The 20,725-nt window shown below is 43.8% G+C and overlaps 1 protein-coding gene across 11 annotated transcripts in view; it reads right to left on the bottom strand.

The window, feature by feature from the left end:
- Positions 1-20,725, bottom strand: part of SRGAP2 (SLIT-ROBO Rho GTPase activating protein 2) — a 101,484-nt gene that overhangs the window by 17,830 nt on the left and 62,929 nt on the right. For 9 of the 11 annotated variants that reach the window (XR_011805098.1, XR_011805099.1, XR_011805097.1 and 6 more), the window contains 10 exons: positions 18,865-19,089; positions 17,052-17,153; positions 15,964-16,161; positions 11,462-11,546; positions 8,765-8,792; positions 7,065-7,095; positions 5,996-6,056; positions 3,917-3,994; positions 1,952-2,086; positions 465-570 (listed from right to left, as the gene is read on the bottom strand). Coding sequence is in view for 6 of the 11 variants with exons in the window: in XM_038168157.2 (XP_038024085.1) it covers positions 465-570; positions 1,952-2,086; positions 3,917-3,994; positions 5,996-6,056; positions 7,065-7,095; positions 8,765-8,792; positions 11,462-11,546; positions 15,964-16,161; positions 17,052-17,153; positions 18,865-19,089 (1,049 nt within the window). In the remaining 5 variants the exon portion in view is untranslated. The remainder of the gene's footprint in view (positions 1-464; positions 571-1,951; positions 2,087-3,916; positions 3,995-5,995; positions 6,057-7,064; positions 7,096-8,764; positions 8,793-11,461; positions 11,547-15,963; positions 16,162-17,051; positions 17,154-18,864; positions 19,090-20,725) is intronic. The other 2 variants (XM_038168158.2, XM_072028505.1) reach the window with 1 other exon arrangement.

Below are 20,725 nucleotides of genomic sequence, written 5' to 3' on the forward strand. Positions count from 1 at the left end.
ACTTCTAGTTAGGACATTTTTCCTTTTATGCTACCTCAGGCATTGAGACCATGGTACTGGAGGAAGCTACTGCTTTCTTGCTGTCAAGCTGTCCAGTGAACCAGCCAGATGTGATGGACAGTAAAAAAATAAACTCACTCTCCATCACTCACAACACTTAGCACACACCGTTCCTCGCTGGTGCGGGGCCCAATTTCTGCTTCTTTTGTATCACTTTTTGGTTAGTTTACCAGCACATTATTCACTTTCATTTCTGGAGCTCCTTTGAGATTGCATTAATATCAGGATAAATTTCAGCAAGGCTCAAAAGCCCAGGAAGACAGATGCAATAGGAAGCTCAAGACATCTGCACCTCGAACTGTCACTCAGACTGCACACAGCAACACCAGGGCTGGTTCTGCCACCTACCCCTTTACACCCAGCGCTACACACAGCAGGGCCATGGCGCTCTGAAGGATACTCACTGATTGAGGAATGCAAAGAGGTATCTCATTACGATCAGAGTGGTCTTAGGCAGGTTCAGAAGCACCTTCCGGATGTGGAGCGCTCTCTCTTGTAAATTATCCATTGCTGAAAAGAAAAAGGAGCACCACAGAGTTACAACCTCACCACAGCCACAACTTTCCACCGACTCTGAGTACAGCCAGTAAAATATGATAGGTCCTGGGCAAAACGTGTATTTCTTTATAAATATATATATATGTAAAAGGGGAAGCCAACGCAGCAGCACAGCAAGGAAGGGTCTGCCTATTTCCTGGATTCAGCAGCTGCCTGGCATGGGAACACAAAGGCTGCAGAACCTGCTCATGATGCCTTTGACAGCGAAGGTCCCTGAACACGTGAAGCCTCGCTGCAAGCTCCTTCCTAGCGTGGGAGCACTGGATGTCATCTCTTTCAATAGCTCTGACACAATAGCTCATTCAAGTTAGCTTAGAAAGGTGGGTGTTTAAAAAAGAAATTGTACAACACTCAATGGAAAATTAACATAGTTAAGGGGTGAGGCAAAAAGCTCTGTGTGCAGCAGCCTACTGAGAAATAAGTGGGCAGCATAAATCATCTCAGAAAGGAGAACTTATTTGGAAGCAGATTTTTCTTTTTATATAATGTGAATTCAACTCTGTAAATGCATTTATCAGGAGAAGAAAACCACGAGTCATTTTAGAAGCAGTTATCTTCTGCTTTGCTTCAAAGGCTGCTACCGCAAAGGCTATTTCATGACGGGGACAATGGAATCATTCATTCCTTCTGAGCAGCATGGCAATAGTCAGGCCATTTAAAATGAGGTTGCTCAAGTACAAAAACACAAACAGCCCCCTGCCCACCAAAACCACTTTAAAAAACAATAAAAATGTTAACAACTGGACTGTGACCGCCCTCATGATTGAAATTCTTTAACAAGAGTCAATAGATGGATCCTCATGGTCACGAAGCTAAAAGGTGTATGACTACTGCCTTGCTAGCTAAACAGAGCATGCAGGAGCATGGCAGTAGACATAAAGCCAGGGCATCCATTAACACTAGGGAAAAGACAGGGCAGAAACCCTCCTGGAGATGCTTCCCATTTCCAAGAATGCGTTTCTGACACCTCTGATGAAAGGTCTTAAAAGATTATTTTTCCAGAAGTGGAGGTTTCTATTCTTTTTTTAAAAATTACCCTGTCACAAAGCACCGTCTGCGAAAAATCCACAAGACAGCCCTTAAAATCTGTTCAGTTCTATCTCCTTGTTCATTTCTATAAAAAAATCCTATCAGAATAAGGATGGCTGTAAGCAGATAACTGCCCAGCCTCTGGCTAACAGTGACTACAATACCCGTGCAACACAAAGCCCACCTCAGAAGCCATAAAAACTTACTCTGGAGTCAGGAAAAAGAGTTGGGGGAGAGAAGAAAAAAATGGAAGATGAGATTGAAAAAAGTCATCTGATTTCTTTTCAGATCTTCATATACTTACTGACACAGGCAATCAGATCATGGAAGATATCCTTGGGGAAGAGAGGGTGCTCCAAGCCTCGGAAATAGAGCTTCAGAACTCCTGCTATCGAATCCATGTCATGGTCGTTCTGGTCCCCAGCCAACGGATCTTCACCTTGGTGCCAAGCAAAAAGAAACAGGCAAGAAAAATCAGAATACTGGAGAAAGGAATCAGACGGGAAGGATGCAACTCAGCTGGAGAAAAACATTTATGCAGCACGACGCCGATCCCACCTACTCCAACTAGAATCAGCAGAGGGAGAGCTCCCCTGCAGACAGCAGCAGGAAGGGAAGCATCTGACAGCATCCCTGGAGACCTGGGGCAGCTTTCTACCAGCCAGCTCGGTCTGACACTGGCTCACAGCCCCGCACAGGTGCTTCAGGTATTTTGGTAGGGTGTGAGCTGCACAGAGCCACCACCGAGGGGAACGCAGCGTAGGTCCGGGAGCCTGTATGTCTTCGTGCACACTCACAACTGGAGCTCAACTGATTTAGTGCACGTGCAAGAGGCCAACGAGCATCTTCTATGAGCTCAGCAGGACGCTGAATTGCAGGGGGTATTTCTGGGACAAAGAATTTGTCACTGTAGGTATGCCACTGTTTGCCTGTATCACCAAAAGAAGGTGCCCACTTAAGGAGTTGTTCCCTATGGAAAAGTCCCTATCAGATATAATTAGATTTAATGATGGGGCAAACCTCAGATTGAAGCTATATATATCCATTATGTGACTGGAATTACCAAAGCTTGCCTATTATCTTAATAACACGCTGGATAATAAATGGGCCACTATAAACTGGAGCATTATCCTTGGTATTAACTGCCACCAAGGGTTCTGGGCGAGGTAATAAACTGCAGAGACATTATTGTTAACTTTGTCAGTTCTGTATATCATATGCTTTCCAAAGACAAGTGAGATGAAGGAAAAAAAAAATCACCTCTATTTCTGCATGTTACTGCTGGAACAAGTGGCTATTTTCCCACAACGAGCATTTCCTTCATTTAAAAAGGGGTCTTTCAGTCTCTTATCAAGTCTCTACTCACAGACTACGATACACATTTCTGCCTGCTCTGTTCTTGAAGATTTTAATTCTCAAATAGATGCAGACAAAGGCAGATGAAATTAGATGCCATGTTATCCATTAAACTCCTCTCTTCCCAAAAGCAAAATAAACTTGCTATACTTAATTAATTACTGCTTGTCTCTCCTGACAGCAAGCACAGAAACATACCAACCGTATTTTTTTAGAGTGATGTGTTCAGAGAATTAACATGAGCCCTGTTGTCTGCAGTGACCCAAGTACTAGTGGGGAGAGGGGCTGCAGGATTACCTAAAAAGCAAACTCTTCTGAACCTGCTCTGCTAGGCGAGCAGCCCAGCTAGAAGCTGATGAGTCAGGAGGCTCCCAGCCATTCTTTGCCTTTGTATGGAATGGTTCTTTACATAGAAAATCAAATCTATTAAAAGCTACATCAAGTTTACAGCGTTTTGAAATTCATTCTATCCCTTGCTGATATTTAAAGTAAATGTGGCCAAGCCACCCGAAGATGGAATACACAAAATTTCCTTCTCCAGCAGCTGGTCTGTTCACAAAGAGCTTGCAGAGGGTACAGGGAAACACGTAGAAAAATACAGTTACATCCAATAATGAATTTCCCTATATTCTTTAGTGTTGCATATAATCAATAAGTTATCGGACAGGAGAGAGGACCGAGCTCAGAATATTTATTATACAGACAGCCTACAGGATATAAAGCCTAATGCCAAACAACACCGAGCGTTCAAGGTTAATGAGCACTAGAGAAGTGTTTGGGCTACAGCCACTTAGGAAACAAAAAATGAAGGGACAAAATGCAAGTTGCATTCAAAACACACCATTTCGGAACACTTACATGAATTAATACATTTGGCAATAATTTCTGAGATACTGGAACAGATCCTCCTTACCTCTCTCAAATGCATTTTTAATGTCGTTCACTTCGACTTGTGACCCAGACACTCTGAATATTCCTTCATGCTGCAAACCTGGGAGACAGTAAGAAAGAGATGTTGGTAAGAGGCATAAAATCAGCTGGCACCCTCGTCATAGCTGATAAAGGAAACAAACCCAGACAAAAGCATGTCTTTGAAAAACCATCTTCTCTTTCGGGTCCACGCACGTACATAGTATGTAAAAACAGAGCTTGGCACCAACGAGAAAACATATTAGCCCTTCCTAGTGGATTGACAGAATAACTTAGATGTAGCAGCCGTGCCTGTCATCTTTTACCCTGAAGGATCCCAAAGGATTTTACAAGCCAGAGGAAGCCATAAGCTAACAATACATCAGCCAGAAGTAAAATATGGCCAACTGCACAATGAAGCAGTTTACTTTTCAAGAGCGATGCCACAAAGGCCCAGGGCAAATCAGCCAATTGAAACGGAAACATTTAATTCCTCCAGCATGACCTGGTATTTAGGGCTCCAGGACAGTCTTTGAGATGCTCCTGCTAAAATGCTGGTATTAGCAAAGTCATGAAAACCAATTATCAAGTAGGCGAGCCGTTCCAGCATGCTGCCATCGCAATGATTCTGTTGCTATGTGTAGGATGAGCAACAACTGCCACAGCTCAAATAATCAGCAAAGTAGTCTTCACAGCTGGAAAATCAACTTGTATTCATTCAGGCCTTTTAATTGTGTGCTTTCTGAAACAGGGGATGGTGCAATGTCTCTGCTTTATTTATAACGATGGCTATAAACCAATAAGCTCTCTCGAATGCATCTGTGCCCTGCTATTCCTCTCAATTTCTGCTACTGTTTTAATCACAATGCCACGAAACCTCTGTAGTACCCGGCTGCATCTAGCAGCTGTGACATGCAGCTACACAACAGGGAAAAGCAAATCCCAAGCACAGAGAAGCAAGGAGGAGAACGACACGCATCCCACAGCCACACGGTGAAACATGGCCAAACGTCACTCAGGCTGCCTCCAACAAAATTAACTCCTACAATATAATTGTGTCAGGCGAGCAGTTTTATGATTTCTTCTGTCTAGGTGTATTTGTCATGTAAAAGCACTTTCCTTCAAATTCCAAACTACACTTTTAGGCCATGGTATGACATTCGGTGCAGACATCAGCTGAGCTTGTTGGAAAATCTTTCTGTCGATGATCTAAGCCAGTCCAGCTGACCAGCAATAAGCTTCTAAAAATAAAATCTCCCGATGGCACTGCTCTATCATGCTTTGGTTTACATTTCAACGCGGTTTCAATGATTTCTCCAGCAAATGTCCAATTACCAACTTAGTAAAGGCTTACAACAATTGGTTCTTCCAGGTGATGATGAGAATGAGACTCCAGATTATAGTTTCTAAAGTGAAATGGTAATTAGGCAAGGAAAATGAAACAGGACCTGCTATCTGGCTCTGTGTCTTGGTTAATGAAGATAAATTCAACCTCTTTCTACATATGTTAATTAACAGCTGTTTCACATGCTACTAACAGATGATATTGATTAAAAACGAAAACAAATTAAAACAAACCTATAGAATCTTTCACAGCTTTCAAGGCTATGAAGTCAAACTCAAACAGGGATAAATCATCTCATTGTGGCAATAAGCAAGCAATAAATTGACTACTTGACCTCCTACGTTCTAACACTTGGAGCACTCCTCCTCCTCTAGGAAAAGCATAATTATTATCGGTAGAGGCCACATTTCAGGCCTCAAAGCAGGTGATGGGAGATGAGGCATGAGCGGTACTTCAGGATGGGAACCTTATTTCAGAGGAAACAGAAGTGATATTGCTGGAAGGACACTTTGCAGCTCCATCCTGACAGTGTCGGTTATTTGCAGTATCCATTTACAAAAATCACACACAATACCAAGAACACAGCCAAAAAGTCAGTGCAAGATTTTTATCTTGCAGTCTTTAGTATTATTCTGTGTAAGTATCGTGTGCCAAGCTGCTTGGAGCATTTCAGAAGGCTTCTATTTCTATTAAATGAATGGTGATATAAAACAGGACACTTCTTGTCCATAAACTCACCGTGTCTACTAATGAATCGTATGCAGCTCTCCACAACCAGGGGAATGGCTTGTGAGGAATCCTGCACACAGACAAAGAAAGAGAGCAGTCAGAATGCAAAGTGATGGCAAGAAAGATCAAAACATACCATCGTGAAATACTAATTCAAACTTTACAGAGGAGCAATACTTTCAACTAGAAGGTGGGATGGGGTGGTGGGGTTTGCTTGATGTGCACTGCCGCACCTGCCTCTACAGTGAGGAGGGAAGCACCCTTACCTATCTTACCCATCCCAAACCATGTAGAAATAGACAGAATTACACACAGTAAAAGACTGTCTTAGAGAAACAGGACTAGGAATTCTCATCTGGACTCATTGCAATGATTGGTGATGAATGCGAACCTCTTCAAAGCCTCCAAAAACCCAGAGCATAACGTGTTCCAAGAATGCAAGCTTGGCCAGCTTACCAAAATCTTTTTTTTTACAAAAAAAAACAAAACAAAAAAAAACAAAACAAAACAAACAAACAAGAAGAGAAAAAAGAAAAACAGCCGAAAGGCAACAGGAAGACTGGAATTCCCAAACTACTATGTTAGATTTTTTCCCATATTTCAAAGAAACACATTACTTAAAAGTAATAGATTATCCAGCAGAGCCAGGAACCCAAGGCGCTGCTGTTTTAAATCTTTGTTCTAAGAAGGCCTAAGCAAGCAGGTGCTGCTTTAACAGCATTCCAGAGAGAAAATCAAGGGAAAGGAGACAAAGAAATATGACAGCATGAAGCCCATAAACCATGACTGCCCAGACAGCTCAAGGCTGTTTGGCTTTTTTGGTTCCAGATCTCTCCAAACCACTGACAGAATAAAATCATCATAAAATTCTGTCAAAGACAACGAATCAAGGCTGCGGATCCATCTTTATTGATTTCAGTTACTGAATTAGCAGACGCTAGTTCCAGTTAAACAGAAACGAAATGGCTGACGTAAGGAAAGGAGGAAAGGATAAAAATACTCCTGTTTTCCAGCTGTCTCCACCTGCACGCACACACACACGCACCCCTGGCTCATTACCTAGGCAAACGTTTATTACCTGCTTCCTTATCGTGGAGCTGCGTCTGCCGCTGATGAGATCAGAACAGTCAGTGCAGGGGGAAAAAGAGAAGAGAAAAAGTCAAGACAATCCTCTGATATTGCGGTTCTTGCTCGTTTGATATTCCAAACCATGCTGATTTTGGAGGAGGGAAGGAGTCAGATACACAAGTCAATCATAATGACTTAGTCTCATTCAATTTCTGGAACTTCAGAAGATTTTAAGCGACTTTAAATCACTAAAAACCTGAAACAGACACGAGGGAGTCCACTGCTTTGACAAAAGATTACCCTTGACATTTTAATTCCAACCATATGGAAAGCTGCTCTATGCGGCTCCTCGCTCGCGATGAAGTTTGTTATAAATTGCTCAGAGCACTTCTCGAGAAGAGCCTCGCTGCGGAGGGGGGGAAGCAGGTGGGAGCAGGCTGTCCTCCTGCTGTGCTGCCAACAACTGTCACTGCGGATCCCTTGTTACAACTTGTGAGAGACTTCAAATAAATAAATAAAACCCCTCAAACTCCAGCACGCACCAGCCGGGCTAAGCCATTCCAGTTTAAACCACCATGGTCTCATTCAGCTATGTTGATAGACAGGAACTGGAGAAAAAAAAAAAGGAAAAAGCCTTCCTTTGCCAGGATTTCCCCCTCAATATTTATTAATGAGGTTTAAAATTCCTATAGTTTCTGGTAAAAATGAAGCATAAGAGATAATGGTAGGAAGGCCCTAATGTCTCTCATTCAAGCCAATTCCCTGCAAGGGCAGATGGCTGCTGAATTATAAATAAGGTGATTAGAACTGTGATTTTTAAAAAGACTGTGCAATGTGTTAATTCAGGGGAAATTCCTTTTATAAAAAAAATCAAAAACACTGAATGAAAAAAAAAATCAGATTCCATGGGCTGTCACAGACAATATGGTCTATTTTAAACTATTAGCAGTAATGATTCTTTGATATTTAAAATTGTTTCATGATGAATAATATTTTATTATTACAGATGTCAGGCTCTAATTAGGACCTGTCAGCTTTGCTTTGCTGTAAGGAATTTGAAAAGTAGTAATGACTCTGGATCAGCAGTAATCACCTTCCTTTTGTTAAACCGGCAGGATGATGCACAGCCCCTGCTCCAGCTCCTCGTGCCCAGCGGAGCTGCTTGAATCCATCAATTTGGAGATGGAGATTTGTTATGTTTTATAAAAACCCCATCAAGAGAAGGTTAGTTATTGCTCTGCGATTGGTCCTAATTATAAAGGAGAAGTTAATTCTCCAGGGCCTCTGCACTGCTGCAATCCAGTGCCAGGGCAGGGCAGAGAACATCACCAGGACAGCGCAAAAAGGCCCTGGGCCATCTCCTTCTCCTCCCTGACTCACAACAGGGCTCAGCCCTGCACACCCTGCAGTCCCTGGGCCCTCTGCTCTTACAGGAATGGCAATGTGTCTGTTCAAATCTTAGTTCAAAGAATACTCTGGATGACGGTGCCAAATTTAACAGTTTCTCACTCCTGCCCACCTCCTCCCTCATCTGGATTGGATGCACCAGGGTGAGAAAATGTATCATGAACTAGCAGGAATTTGGTTATATGTTAGCTATATGAGTATCTTTTTTGAACACATGCATGTCCTGGGCTGGCCACCGATCTACAGCAGCAATGAATTTGCAGCAGATTTTCCTTAAAAAGTGATTCCTTGAGCCACACCTACCTGGCAAGGGAGCAGTCAGTCCTTTGACCTGTGCGGAAGAAGAAAAAAATATAGTATTAGAGAGAGGAACAGGAAAATACCTTTGGCTGCTTTGCAAAGCCACTTTGGGAAGGAGGGGAAGGAGAAGAGCCAGAGGCGGGGGGCTGGACGTGGCTGTCCCCTGCCCAGGGGACCACTGGAGCCTGTCCTCCCTGCAGCTGCCCAGGAAACGCAGAAAGCAGCTTGGGCTGCCCAAGGACTCTTTGGAAAGTATTGTTTTTGAAAATTGGTTCTCTGCACACTCTAATTGTTGACTTCTCCTGCCAAAAAACTGGGCTTGTCAACCTCTCCCTGCCTCCCCCCTTCCCGGGGGAATCGGTAGGGAGAGAGATTATACTTTATAAAGCCACTCAGCAAGATTGGAAACATTCACAGATTTGTTAGCCCACAGACGAACGTGCTAGCATTCGGCTATTTTGGGAGGCAGACGTTTAATGATATTTTCCACAAACATATTTATAAAAACGTTCCATTAACTTGCATTGGGTTTGTGAGGAAGCAGCCAAGCTAACAACTACTGCTAACGCAGGCAGCGTTTTAAAATAGCCCAGCAAGGAGTAAGAGACAGAAAACTAGCATGTGCTTTTGGGAATTGTACCGGCCAGATCATCGTCAGTGAAACCACACTGATTTACAATAGCTGAAAATCCACCTTCCCTACAACGTCCTCCTGCTCCTGGGGAGACGGAAGAATGAAGGAGGGAAACGTCTAATTGCTGACGGCTGACAATTAGTTGAACGCATCTTGAAAGCTACTTTCCTCTCCGCACGTAAAGCCAAAACAGTGCATAATTTACATGAAAATGTTATTCTGAAGCAGAATTTCCAGCCATCTGTCCCATTTCCATCATAGAATATTCATATATATAAATTACATGGCTGAGGCAACATCAAGGGGCTCCTACATTACAGTGACAAATGTGTACAGTAGGCAGGGACGTAATTACTTGTAGATGGGAGACTTGCTGCTATTTTTATTACTGGAACTTGTCATCTTTAGATTAAGGTAATTTGCAAGAGGACTAATAAATGTCACCTGAGAATGGGGCAAAGAAGAATAAAAATCTTAACAAACCCGCAAACCTTCCAGGGACTGAAGACACGCAGCTGTATGAACATTTTGAACCAAACTTCTAAACATGCTCCTGGGACTTGTGAAAGGAATTTTATTTGCCCATTTCCCATTTAAGTGACATTTTATGAATAAGCCTAGGCATGGTCCCAGTTCATACCATTAACCTGCTCGCATGACTTTGGAGACGAAATGTACCTCGCTCGCTCAGCTCCTTTTGATCTCCCAGATGACAGGAGTGAATTTTTCAGAAGCTGCTGGAGCTCAGCCTGACATACACTGGGTCCCTTCACAGGGTGGCTAAGAAAGCCCTGGTACTGCAAAGCAACCCCACAAAAACAGAAGCAGCCTTTAAACCTACAGAGCAATAGAGGAATCGCTTTTAATTTCCTCCTCTTTCCCCCCCGCCACAGCTTGAGCTCAGTTCAAGGGGCAGGCAGGTTACGAGGAAATAGGCCTCGGTATGCAGAGGTCAGCTATGATCCAGGAATGTGATTAGTCACAGGGGCAGCACGGGTGTCACTGGGAGATATTCAGAGGCAGTAGAAAAATACCCTAAGGACACAGATCTCTGGCTTCATCCACCCTCTTTACAGGGCAGATGGAGACGAGGAACCTGAACCAACGCAGGGCGCGGTGACAACGTTCTCCCTTACCTTGTAGTGGTTCTGCTCTGATAAACCTGAAGCTCTTAATTACTGCAGCAATAACTATTTTATTTTTATAGTACATTTTTTAACTGAAAGGAAAGCGCTTAAAAGACCACACGCTGTTTAAGTTTTCATTCAGAAGATTTACACACCATAAACTGTGGGGAGTCCAGTTAAGTTACACAACAAAACACAAGCCCTTGCTCTGGCCTATAAACCCAGGAATGAGTTGAGCCGTTTTTTGACCTGACATTTAGGCTGTTAAACCTCCTCTGCAAACACGAGGCAGACAGGTTTCTATGGAAACTTGGATGCATAGTTTAAGCGTGTTTGGCCAACAGGATTTGCCCATACCATGAAGGGAAAGAAATCTTCCTTTGTTCTGACACTAATAGCAAATGCATATTCAGGTCTGGCTGCTGCCCCTTGCCTCCTGCCCTGCAGATAGGCAACAAATTTCAGAGCATGTAAGATGTGTTTGTTATGCTCCCTACAAAAGCCCACGCTCACACACGTTACCTTGGTCTGGACTGAACCACGGAGGTGAGAAGCAGCTCATCTGCCATGCAAATTGAACTTCTGACCAGCCTAATGAGGCAATGCTTCTAAACTGCTCAGCAACCCGTAAATCACAAGGTTTACCCCAATACAGACTATCAGGTGAAGGGGAGGGGGCAGGATGAACGAGGGGGCATCCACTTCATGTTAACAAACCAGCGATGTGCATTACTGACTCATTAAGCATTTTCCGTTTGCCATTCATCAAGCGGCCGTGTAGGTGATTTGGCTTCTCCATCATGCAGATTGGAAAAAAATAAATTCATAAAACGTGAACGTGCCCACTTTGCACCAGTAATCCAAGGCAGTTGTGCTCAGCTGACTAACGCAGCCAGCACACCAGCCTGGCGAGCAGGGGCAAGCAGCTCCCACACTCACTTTCTCCCAGGGTCTTCTGAAGAAGGTCGTGCTTGGCCTGGAGCTTCGTTATCAGGTTCCTGCCCTCCAGATACTCTTTCATTTTCTGTGAAAGTGGAAAAAAACAAGATCAGGAGAAGACAGTGGATTTCTTTGATAGCATCTTTAGGTTACTGGATGCTGAACAGAACTGCAAATACCGAATTGCATCAGAATGTATCCAGCACAAAGGAGGCACTAACCCCCCTGCACATGTGGAGCTCGGTCCATGCAGATCCGCAGCGCACTCCCTGTTGTTGCACTGTGCAATCAGCTGCAGGTTTGGCATCTCTCAGGCATCTGAGAAGCTGTCAAGCAGCTCCTCTGCAGACAGGGCGCAGTGGAAATGCACTTCCCTCCCGCGTCACAGCCAGCTGAATGAGCAATCTGTTTTAACAAACTAAAAGGCTGCTACTGTGCTTATTCTCTCACTTAACCTCTCTCACCCCACTTTACTTGTCAAATACTGCGTCTGCCTCCACTCTGGATGATACCCAGGGCTGGGTGGGGGAAATGGGACACAACAAATAAAGATATTATTTACGTTCAGATTTGTTCTCTCGGTGAAATATTATACAATCATACAGTCATTTTTCCCACTTGTTTCTGATTCTTCACAGCTCTGCAAATGCTATTTTTACAGCTCTTTCATCTCTTTTGCAGCTCAGAACAGCGTTATTTATCTTCACTGTGCTGCAGCACATGAAATACTCTGTTGCACAGTAGCTGGCCACAGTATAATTAGGATGTGTTTACACTCAAAAATACATGAATAGCACAGAATTCTGCAAATACCACAGACCATTCTTTAGAAACATGAGATATTTTTAAAAATTGAGCTAGGAAAACAAACACAGAGAAAGGATTTTCATTTAATAACGCAGGATTCTGGTCCTGCCTTTCGCTTTCCCAATTCCATTCACTTCCTCCCAGTTCTGGCCTGGTATTGCCGAACTGGACTGCAAATCTTTAAGGTAAAAAATGGCATTTTAGCTGTGAGAGTGCCCTGGACCATGCTTGTCCTATGCAGGCTGTAAGAATGGCAGCCTACGTGTAGGATAGGAAGAATCGAGGAGCAATGTGACAGATACTGAGAAATATTGGTGGGGGGAAGCTTCCAGGGGCTGGTCTAGTTTCCATCGTGCGCTCCCCGGCGGTCATGCGTACTGACAAGAAAGTCGAAAATGACTGAGCTGGAGCTTTAATTAACCGCTGAAGTCTGTGGTTTATGTCCCTTTGGTTGATAAAATTGGAACACAAATTTCACAAGAATTAAGTCCCTTTGGGGAGTCTCAGCACTTCCTGCTTCCTACTCTAAAACTTCAACTTTTTTTTTGTTGTTCTAGAAGAACACAGGAAGCGTGATCACTATGGAAAAAAACTATCACTCTTTAGAATTTCTCTGTAGAACCTGTTTGCCAAGCCCTCTGTGTTTTTCCTTAACCGGTTAAATTTTTATGTCAATTTTGACTTAAGAAAACGTGACGAGAGTAAGCTGCAAAAAGAACCTGAGAATCTGAAGCGGGGATTTGAGGATAAATCTGACTGTGGAAGGTGCCGAGCGCCCTGTCTCAAAGCCAAGCTCCGGCAAAGAGATGGAAGCACTGGGAGGCTCTTCTCAAAATAGCTCCAGCAGATGCTTAAAGATCTGCAAAGCAACCTGATTTGGGGAAGAGCTGAGCTTCCTTTTGAAGCAGATATAAAACCTGAGACTGCCTGCTGCTGCCTGGGGGCCACGGTTTGGGGTGGAGAGGGCAGGTTTGGATTCCCTGCCCTGGCTCGGTGACCTCTGGCACGTGCGGGCGCTCCTCCGACCGCTGGGGCTCTGACGCATTTGCGGCGGTCGCATTGAGAACATCGCCTGCCTGCGGAGGAGCAGCAGGGATTGGTTTTCAAGGGAAAAAGGGAGGGTTCCTTTCAATTAGGAACACATATTTCCTCTGTTCTTTATACTTCCTCATGCCTAACATTCTGTACCCTGCCAGCTAGCAGTACACTGATGAAAAAAATAAGTAATTTCAAAATAAGGCTGCAGGCTTTTTGTCAAATGAATTACGGAGATCCACTAGCATTCAGTTCATGGCTTAATAAAAAAAAAAAAAAAATCAAAGCACTGAAGAACTCCTCAGGATTTCATTTCTGACTGTACTGCTGGAGTCCACGAAGTACGATCAGATAAGGCAGGAGAAGCACCCTCAAGTCACATTATTTCCACATCGTAAAGAAGAAAGAGGTGAAGATGTGCTGCTAGCTGGAGATGGTGAGCACTTTGTGCTCGCCACCTCCTCAGAAGCCTACAACTGCCGCCCCTTCCAAGCCCAAACTGCTTTCAGAATTTCTCCAGCACGACCCAGCGGGCAGGTAAAAGGCACAACGAAGCCACACACAAACTGGGCCTCATCTTCCTTGCAGGAATCGAGATGTCAGGCTTTGGGGGCTATACAGAAAACCAGTTTCTGTTGCTGTCCCATGTCCCTGCCTGCCTCCAGCCCCAAAAGCTGTGCAGCTCCCTCAGCCCAGCCCAGGCACTCGGCTCAGGGCGCGGGGGAATCGGAGCCGGCGGCTGAATGTGGGAGCAGTGGCACGGGGACAGAAGCAGGGTGACATTTCTGCCAGACTGACGAGCAGGGGCATTTTGTGGAGTAATTCCTCACGTCTTAAGGGGTTGGTAATGATAAATTTACATTCATTTTTAAGGCGCTTCACAGAATGAGCATTGTACCGGGTTCTAATCTTTCTAGAGGAAAAAAAAAGACAACATTTCAGCTGAGAACTAAAACCATCCCTGGCCTTGGAGGTAAGGAGAATCAAATCTTTCATTCTCCTGTTTGCCTCCTGGGTAGGGTGGGGAGCCAGTGACAAGGGCAGCGGCCCCGCAGAGCCTCGTGGCACAGCCGTGGGAGGCAGCAGGGCTGCAGCCAGGCACTGAGGACGTGCCCCTGGCTTCCAGCTCCCTGCTGCGTCCCCGCTGTGGCTACCTGCGATAGCTCAGCACGCAGTCAGGCACCCCTCCTGCTTTCCACCAGCACAGGGAGGTTCAGGCGTCTATTCTGCATACAAATCTTCCTCCAGAGCTCTGACAACAGGAGCTGTCTCAGCACAAGTGCGCACTGATGAGCCTCCAGCACGCCGCTGCTGCAGTCTGTGCTTCAATTCGGTGCCCACTGCATTCACCTCGGAGCCCTGCCCCACCAGCAGTACAGCACGGGGCACTTCCAGCTGGGGCTACATCACAGCATGGAGCCTTCTTTCAAACCAGGATTTTCCTTTCACTCCACATTCCCCAGCAGGTCGCACAGCTCGTGCACTGTGCTTTTTTCTCTCTGCACAAAGAAAGCCTCGCCCCTGTCGCTGCTCAGCTCTGCTGCTCTCATTTATACTCCTCCTCTGAGCATCTTCTCGCATGCTGCAGTAACTGCTCCCTGCAGATCCACGGCCTGAAACCCATAAAAGGGGTATTTGCAAGTCTGCCCAACAGCAGAGGAGTCAGGGAACAGCTTTGCCCTGCTGATGGCTCTTTTCCTGCACCCTGCAGCCCCGCAGCGGCTCCAGCGCCCAGCCCTCGGGGAGCAGGGCGCTAACACGAGGAGATGCCAAAGCCACGGCCAGATACAGCCCTGGGCTTGTCTCCTGCCTGAACACATAATAGCCCCTCTCTCTAGGGAGGGATCACTTAGAGTTCAATTAAAAAATCATTTTTCTAGTTTCATAACCATGGGCAGGCTGGTCAATCCCTTCTTAATTGAATTGGTTTCTCCACCTACTATTCTCAATTACCAGGTTCACCTTCTAGGGAGGCTTTTTGATTTATTTTTTTTTAATCAAGGCCTGACATACACGAGCTGACAGGTTTAATTTGCACAGAAACTTCAGAATTGGTAGTAAGCAACACCAATTTAGAAACGGAAATGTAGAGGGCAATAACTATAGCGAAAGATGCCCAAACCAAGGTAAGACGTATGATTTTCATCTTCTTTTGGAAATATTTTTGAAATGGAAGAGAATTCAACAGTTTAACATAAATCTAAGTCATGAAAAACAAACATACAGTCTGGTATGAAATTCAATATAAAAAGCTCTTAGTGTTTTGCACAAATGCATTGGCTCAATTAAAAGCTTATTTGAACTACAGAAATTGTAAGAGGGTAATAAAGAAAGAGCTAAACATTCTTTTCGTTCATGTTATGTTTGAAATTGATATTTACAAGCTATTAAGTTTTCTCTCAGATAATTCTTTTTTAGATGGAGGAGAAATCAAATTTTACACCATTTATCCTCTCTAAGTTTGCAGCAACAGACAAATGTATCCCGATATATTTGTAAAGAATTCAAAGCACCTGTTTTGAAAACCTGATATGCTAACTCTGCTTGGCCAAAATCAATTACAGAAGCATTTTTGTAAGGTGATAGCATTATTTTGCTCTCTCCTGTGAGTATAATTTTAAAAACATTACACGTGCTCACACCACGAATTAACTCCTTACTGTAAAATAGAACTGCTCTGTCTCTTGCTGGTTGGCCCGTCTCTTGGCAATGCTTGGTTTGCTCATGAACGTTTCTGAGACTGTGGATTTAACAGATTCCATAGAGTTGCTGTACTGAAAGCAGTCTGAGACATCAAAGTCCTCTATTGTGACTATATCCTGGATTGTCTGGAGTGTAGCTTCCATGGTCTTCTTAACCTGTCCAGCAAGAGTAAGAGCGTATGAAAAAAAAAGAAGATATGTTGCTAATGGAAGACAAAAAAATAGTTAATGGTACCCCAGAGTGTTTTACTAATAAACAAATATTACTTGTTTCATGTCCTGTGGGCCATAAAAGAAGTACTAGTTCTGCTCACTAACAGAGCTCCGTTTGTATGAACAAAGGCTTGGCAGCACACTGGATGTGCCAGCAGTGTGAAAAGAGCTGGAATCCCACAGGCTGGGGTGAGAAAGAAGTAGGGAAATTTAACCTCAAAGCAAAGAGCGCTGGAGGAAAGATGTAAACATCTTACTTCTCTAATTACATCTACTGGGTATAAGAGAAATGTTAGATTACAAAAAGGCTTTGTCACACTGCAATTGTTTTCTGAAGGCCAGGATCAATTTACCAGACGTTAAGAGTTTACAAATTTTGCCCAAGGATTAAAAAATCTTGAACAGAAGTGCAGATGAGGCATTTTGACATATTCATAAACAAACGCCAGTGATCTGCTCTTCTCACCCTAGATGACCAATTAAACAAAAAACATCTTACCTTTGGTTATGCAAATTCACCAACTTCACTTCAAAACATTACATTCACCTCTTTCTCGTAACTATCCAAATACAACTTTTGCAACAAAGCCAGTCCTAGCAATTTAAGGATGGGGAAAAGAGAAATGTGCACGTATTTTAGGGGCTCCTCTGTGTGCACTCAGCTTTCATCCAAAATCACAACCTAATATACTGTTGGCCTCAGCTGCCTTATTCTTGAATTTTACCACAAGCCTTCCTAAAAGAGGACCACAGCAACTACATTCTTTCTTAATTAGTCCTCACTGCCCTGTGGAAGCAGTAAAAGGCTTGTTGCTTTGGGTTGATTAGCTCACCTCTTCATTTTCAATCTTTAGTGTAGATAACCTGGACTGCAGCTGCTGGCACCTCTGCACTAACTCGCTCTGCACTGGCTGTTGGGCACACAGCTGGGACTCCTGGAAAAGAAAAAAGCACCATTGTTAGGAAAAAAAAATGTAAACAAGAACAGTTTAATCACTTCATTATTATCATAAACAAACATCATCTAAAATGCCTCATTTTAAATCTTTACTAACTCTGGATTTCCATAAGTGAAAAGGAATGTATTTGACCAAATTCCAGTCCACTTCTTGACTGTCCTTAAAAGTGAATGAAAGAGAGAGAATGTGTACATCTCAAAAGATCTAGAAAAAATTAGCTTCTTTCACTGAGGCGAGGTAGTCATATCTTCTGGAAGTCTGAGGGTGCTTTATCACAGCGACTAGGCTAAATCACACTCTAAAACCCCAAGGAGAAGCGAGTGTGCTTGTATCACATCAAGAAGAACTTGCTGCTATTAGCCAAGCATCCTGGGGCACAGCAAGCTCAGCATGTTTAGCTGAACTACCTGTACCTACAGGAACAGGTAGAACTCACTATTTAATGAATTCAGAGGAATTTAAATAGAAAAGAATGGGTTAGGTACTTGTCGAAAATGCCAGAACAGTGGGTTGCCCTGTGCTGTTAATAATTCGCTGTCCTACACAGCACGAGGTAGCTTTCCTTCCAGAATTTTTTAAAGGAAAACATTGATTTCATTGTATAAGGCTACTTTTAAAGACAGACGTTGCCAGAGTTTTATCACGCACATCCACAATCACATATTCAATCTGGTATAAGCAGAACCATTTCAACAAGTCTGCATTTATAAACATTAATTCGGCCTTGAGAAGAAACAAGTGAAATAAGATAAATGACTCAGCGAACGTGAGCAGTTAACTGAGTGACAATCTGCAGGTAGTTTTTTCTCCCTAGTATCTTACAGGATACTACCGCTGTGCAGAAAAAAACAAGAAATGTCATTTGCTGTCTGAGGGATTCACTTACGAAGGCCAGGACAAAGAGGAACCTTAAGCAGTGACTGTATTGCTTAGAACAAAAGAATGGGTAGCTGCAAGAGACAATCCTTGCAGTTTTTCTTGAATCTTTGCGAGAATAATCTAGAAAACTAACCAATTGAGCCAAATTAATACACTGTACGTGCATCCCTATTCAGATTTGTGAACTGGTTTCAACTTCTGTGATTTAAATGGTTCCCATCCATCTAACTGCTATCTTGGTAAACCTACCACGAGAGAGATTTTCTATGTGAAAAATGAAAATCCTCTGTCTGCCTTGCCCAGCTTTACCTACACTACTTTAATGTTTTAACCCAAACTAGCTGTCTTCCTTCATCTTTGTGACAACAGTATTAGGAAAACTAAAACAGCTCAATGCATTGACACAGATGAGACCATCAAAAGCTACTTTCTGAAGTGTGGAATCTTTCAGATCACACTTCACATCTCTAACTTCAGAGCCTGTCTCAGACTGCAGGAGTTAATGGTGGCTTCAACAAGAGGCTAAAACATTGTTCCCTACCTAAATTTAGTATTATGCCAAATTAAGCATTTCTGTCTTCAGTAGCTTTGCTAATCAAGAAGCGAGGGTCACTTGCATTCAGACATTCATACAATAAGCCACTGCTTACTCTTCCTATCAGCTCTCTTTTCTAAGAATCCCTTCCAGCTCCCAGAAATAGAGCCCAACAGGTGGCCTTTTAGCAGGTCCATCTTTCAAAGACGAAGGAAGTGCAGAGGGGAAGCTGCAAGTGTTTACAGAGCTAGAGCCAGATGACCATAAACTGACCATATCACCCATGTGCGGCTGAAACTCGAACTTCATGGGCGGACAGAAGACATTGTTGTACATCTCCATCAGGCGCTGCTTATCACTGTTGGCATCCAGGTTCTCAACAGCATTTTCGATGGCATCCAGCCCCTCGTGCTTCGACTGCTCCAGGTTTAGCTCAGCAGACAAGAATGTCCTGAGAGCTCTGTTGAGGCTAGCGTGGTACCCCAGGTCACAACACTGCTGGAAAAACACACACAATTCCATATGAATAAGCGAAGGCATTCTGAAATGAAAGATAAAATGTTTCCAGAAGGCTAGAAGTTATATAAGTGGATAAGTCATGGTTGTTTTCTCTCCTAGCTACCACAGCAGTCTCCCATCTCATTGATTGCAGAGGCATCTTGATAAGGGATCCCTGAAGTCATCCCTAAGCAGAACTGAGCCTATAATCCCATACAAATTTCTACATCATGTTACAATTTGCCTCCAAGAAGAGCACAACTTAAAAGTACTATAACAGTTTGGGGAGTTCTCATGGAGTTCTGTTTGGAAAAAGAAAAAGCACCTTAAAAGTGGGCATGTTTGATGGTATGACAGTGTATTTCTTTAAATTCAAATAATTTTTTCAGGGGCATTGATTCTCATTGAAAGCAGTCCAAAATCCTTCAGTAAAATTATTCTAAGTAAAACAATGCAATATGTATTACAGGAAGAAACAAGCCACAGGATTTGGATCATCTGCAAAGATTAATATGCATCTGAATGATTCCACTCAGTTTTCTGTAAGGATAGAGAAAACTGCTTAATTCAGTGTACTTCAGGAAGCAAGAACACGACCTGTAGAGTCCCAGACATAAAGAACAGAGCCAGCCAAAAAGCGAGCAGCGATCGGCTGGGGTGACTTCATTGCTGGGGTGAAACAGAAGAGCAAAAACTTTTCAAGCAGAAAGTGGTCACAGTCAAGAATTTCCTGGCTACTACTGACATGAGGATGATGTCACTGCAAGACAATCAGGCAGCTTCATCTCCACCGCGGCTGCACAGCCAAGTATTAATGTACCATAGGGGAGAAAGGCGCTTTTCATTAGCTGATCAGAAACAGCCTGAATTTTTCAGGCATCTAATAAAGTGAGCGAGAAAGGAGCCCACCTTCTTGGAATTACAAACAAGATTACATATGCTAGGAGAATATCCAAAAAGAAAGAAAGAGACCATCTGCTTGATTGCTATGCTGCTCTGTAAGCAAAATTCACATGAAATCTCCTCCTCACCCATCATTTGGGTCTCATCACTGTCATTGTGTGTAAACGCGGGGAAAAAAATAAAAAAGAAGAGAAAAAGGAGAAAAAGGAGGGGTGGAGGGAGAGAGAAGAGAGTGCCTGACTAGCAGACCATCCCCAGCTCTCCCCGAATTTGTCTCCAAGCACTGCTAGATGCCTGGCTCCTGTGCCAACGCGCTGTGGCAGGTGTGGAGCCTTGTAAAAAGAGCAGCGCTTGCTGGTTAGACTGGAGGCAGAGAATTAAAGGACACTGCATTCAATCAGAAAGAACCAACAGCAGCCAAAAACACAAAAGCGAGTTGATTGAGAATTTGCACGTGTGGAGGCAGTCTTGGATAAACAGCCCTTCCAGGGCACTGGTTTTGGCACGCGCAGGATAACGCCACCCTCCGCAATGATCCAAAGGAAGCCAGTCCGAGTCGGGCCAACAGGCCAGCCACGATTGGAATCAGCTCAGATTGAAGAGGAGCAGCCTCCTGTTTCTCCCTGTGAGCCAAGCTGTTGTATGCCCACACGGAGAGGCCAGCTCTCCTCCCTGCTCTCGCTCGCCTCGGGAAGGAGAGCGGCTCTGCTGCACTGGTGGGACTGGGAAGTCC

The sequence above is a fragment of the Anas platyrhynchos genome, chromosome 27 (assembly GCF_047663525.1).
Source record: "Anas platyrhynchos isolate ZD024472 breed Pekin duck chromosome 27, IASCAAS_PekinDuck_T2T, whole genome shotgun sequence".
Taxonomy (NCBI): domain Eukaryota; kingdom Metazoa; phylum Chordata; class Aves; order Anseriformes; family Anatidae; genus Anas; species Anas platyrhynchos.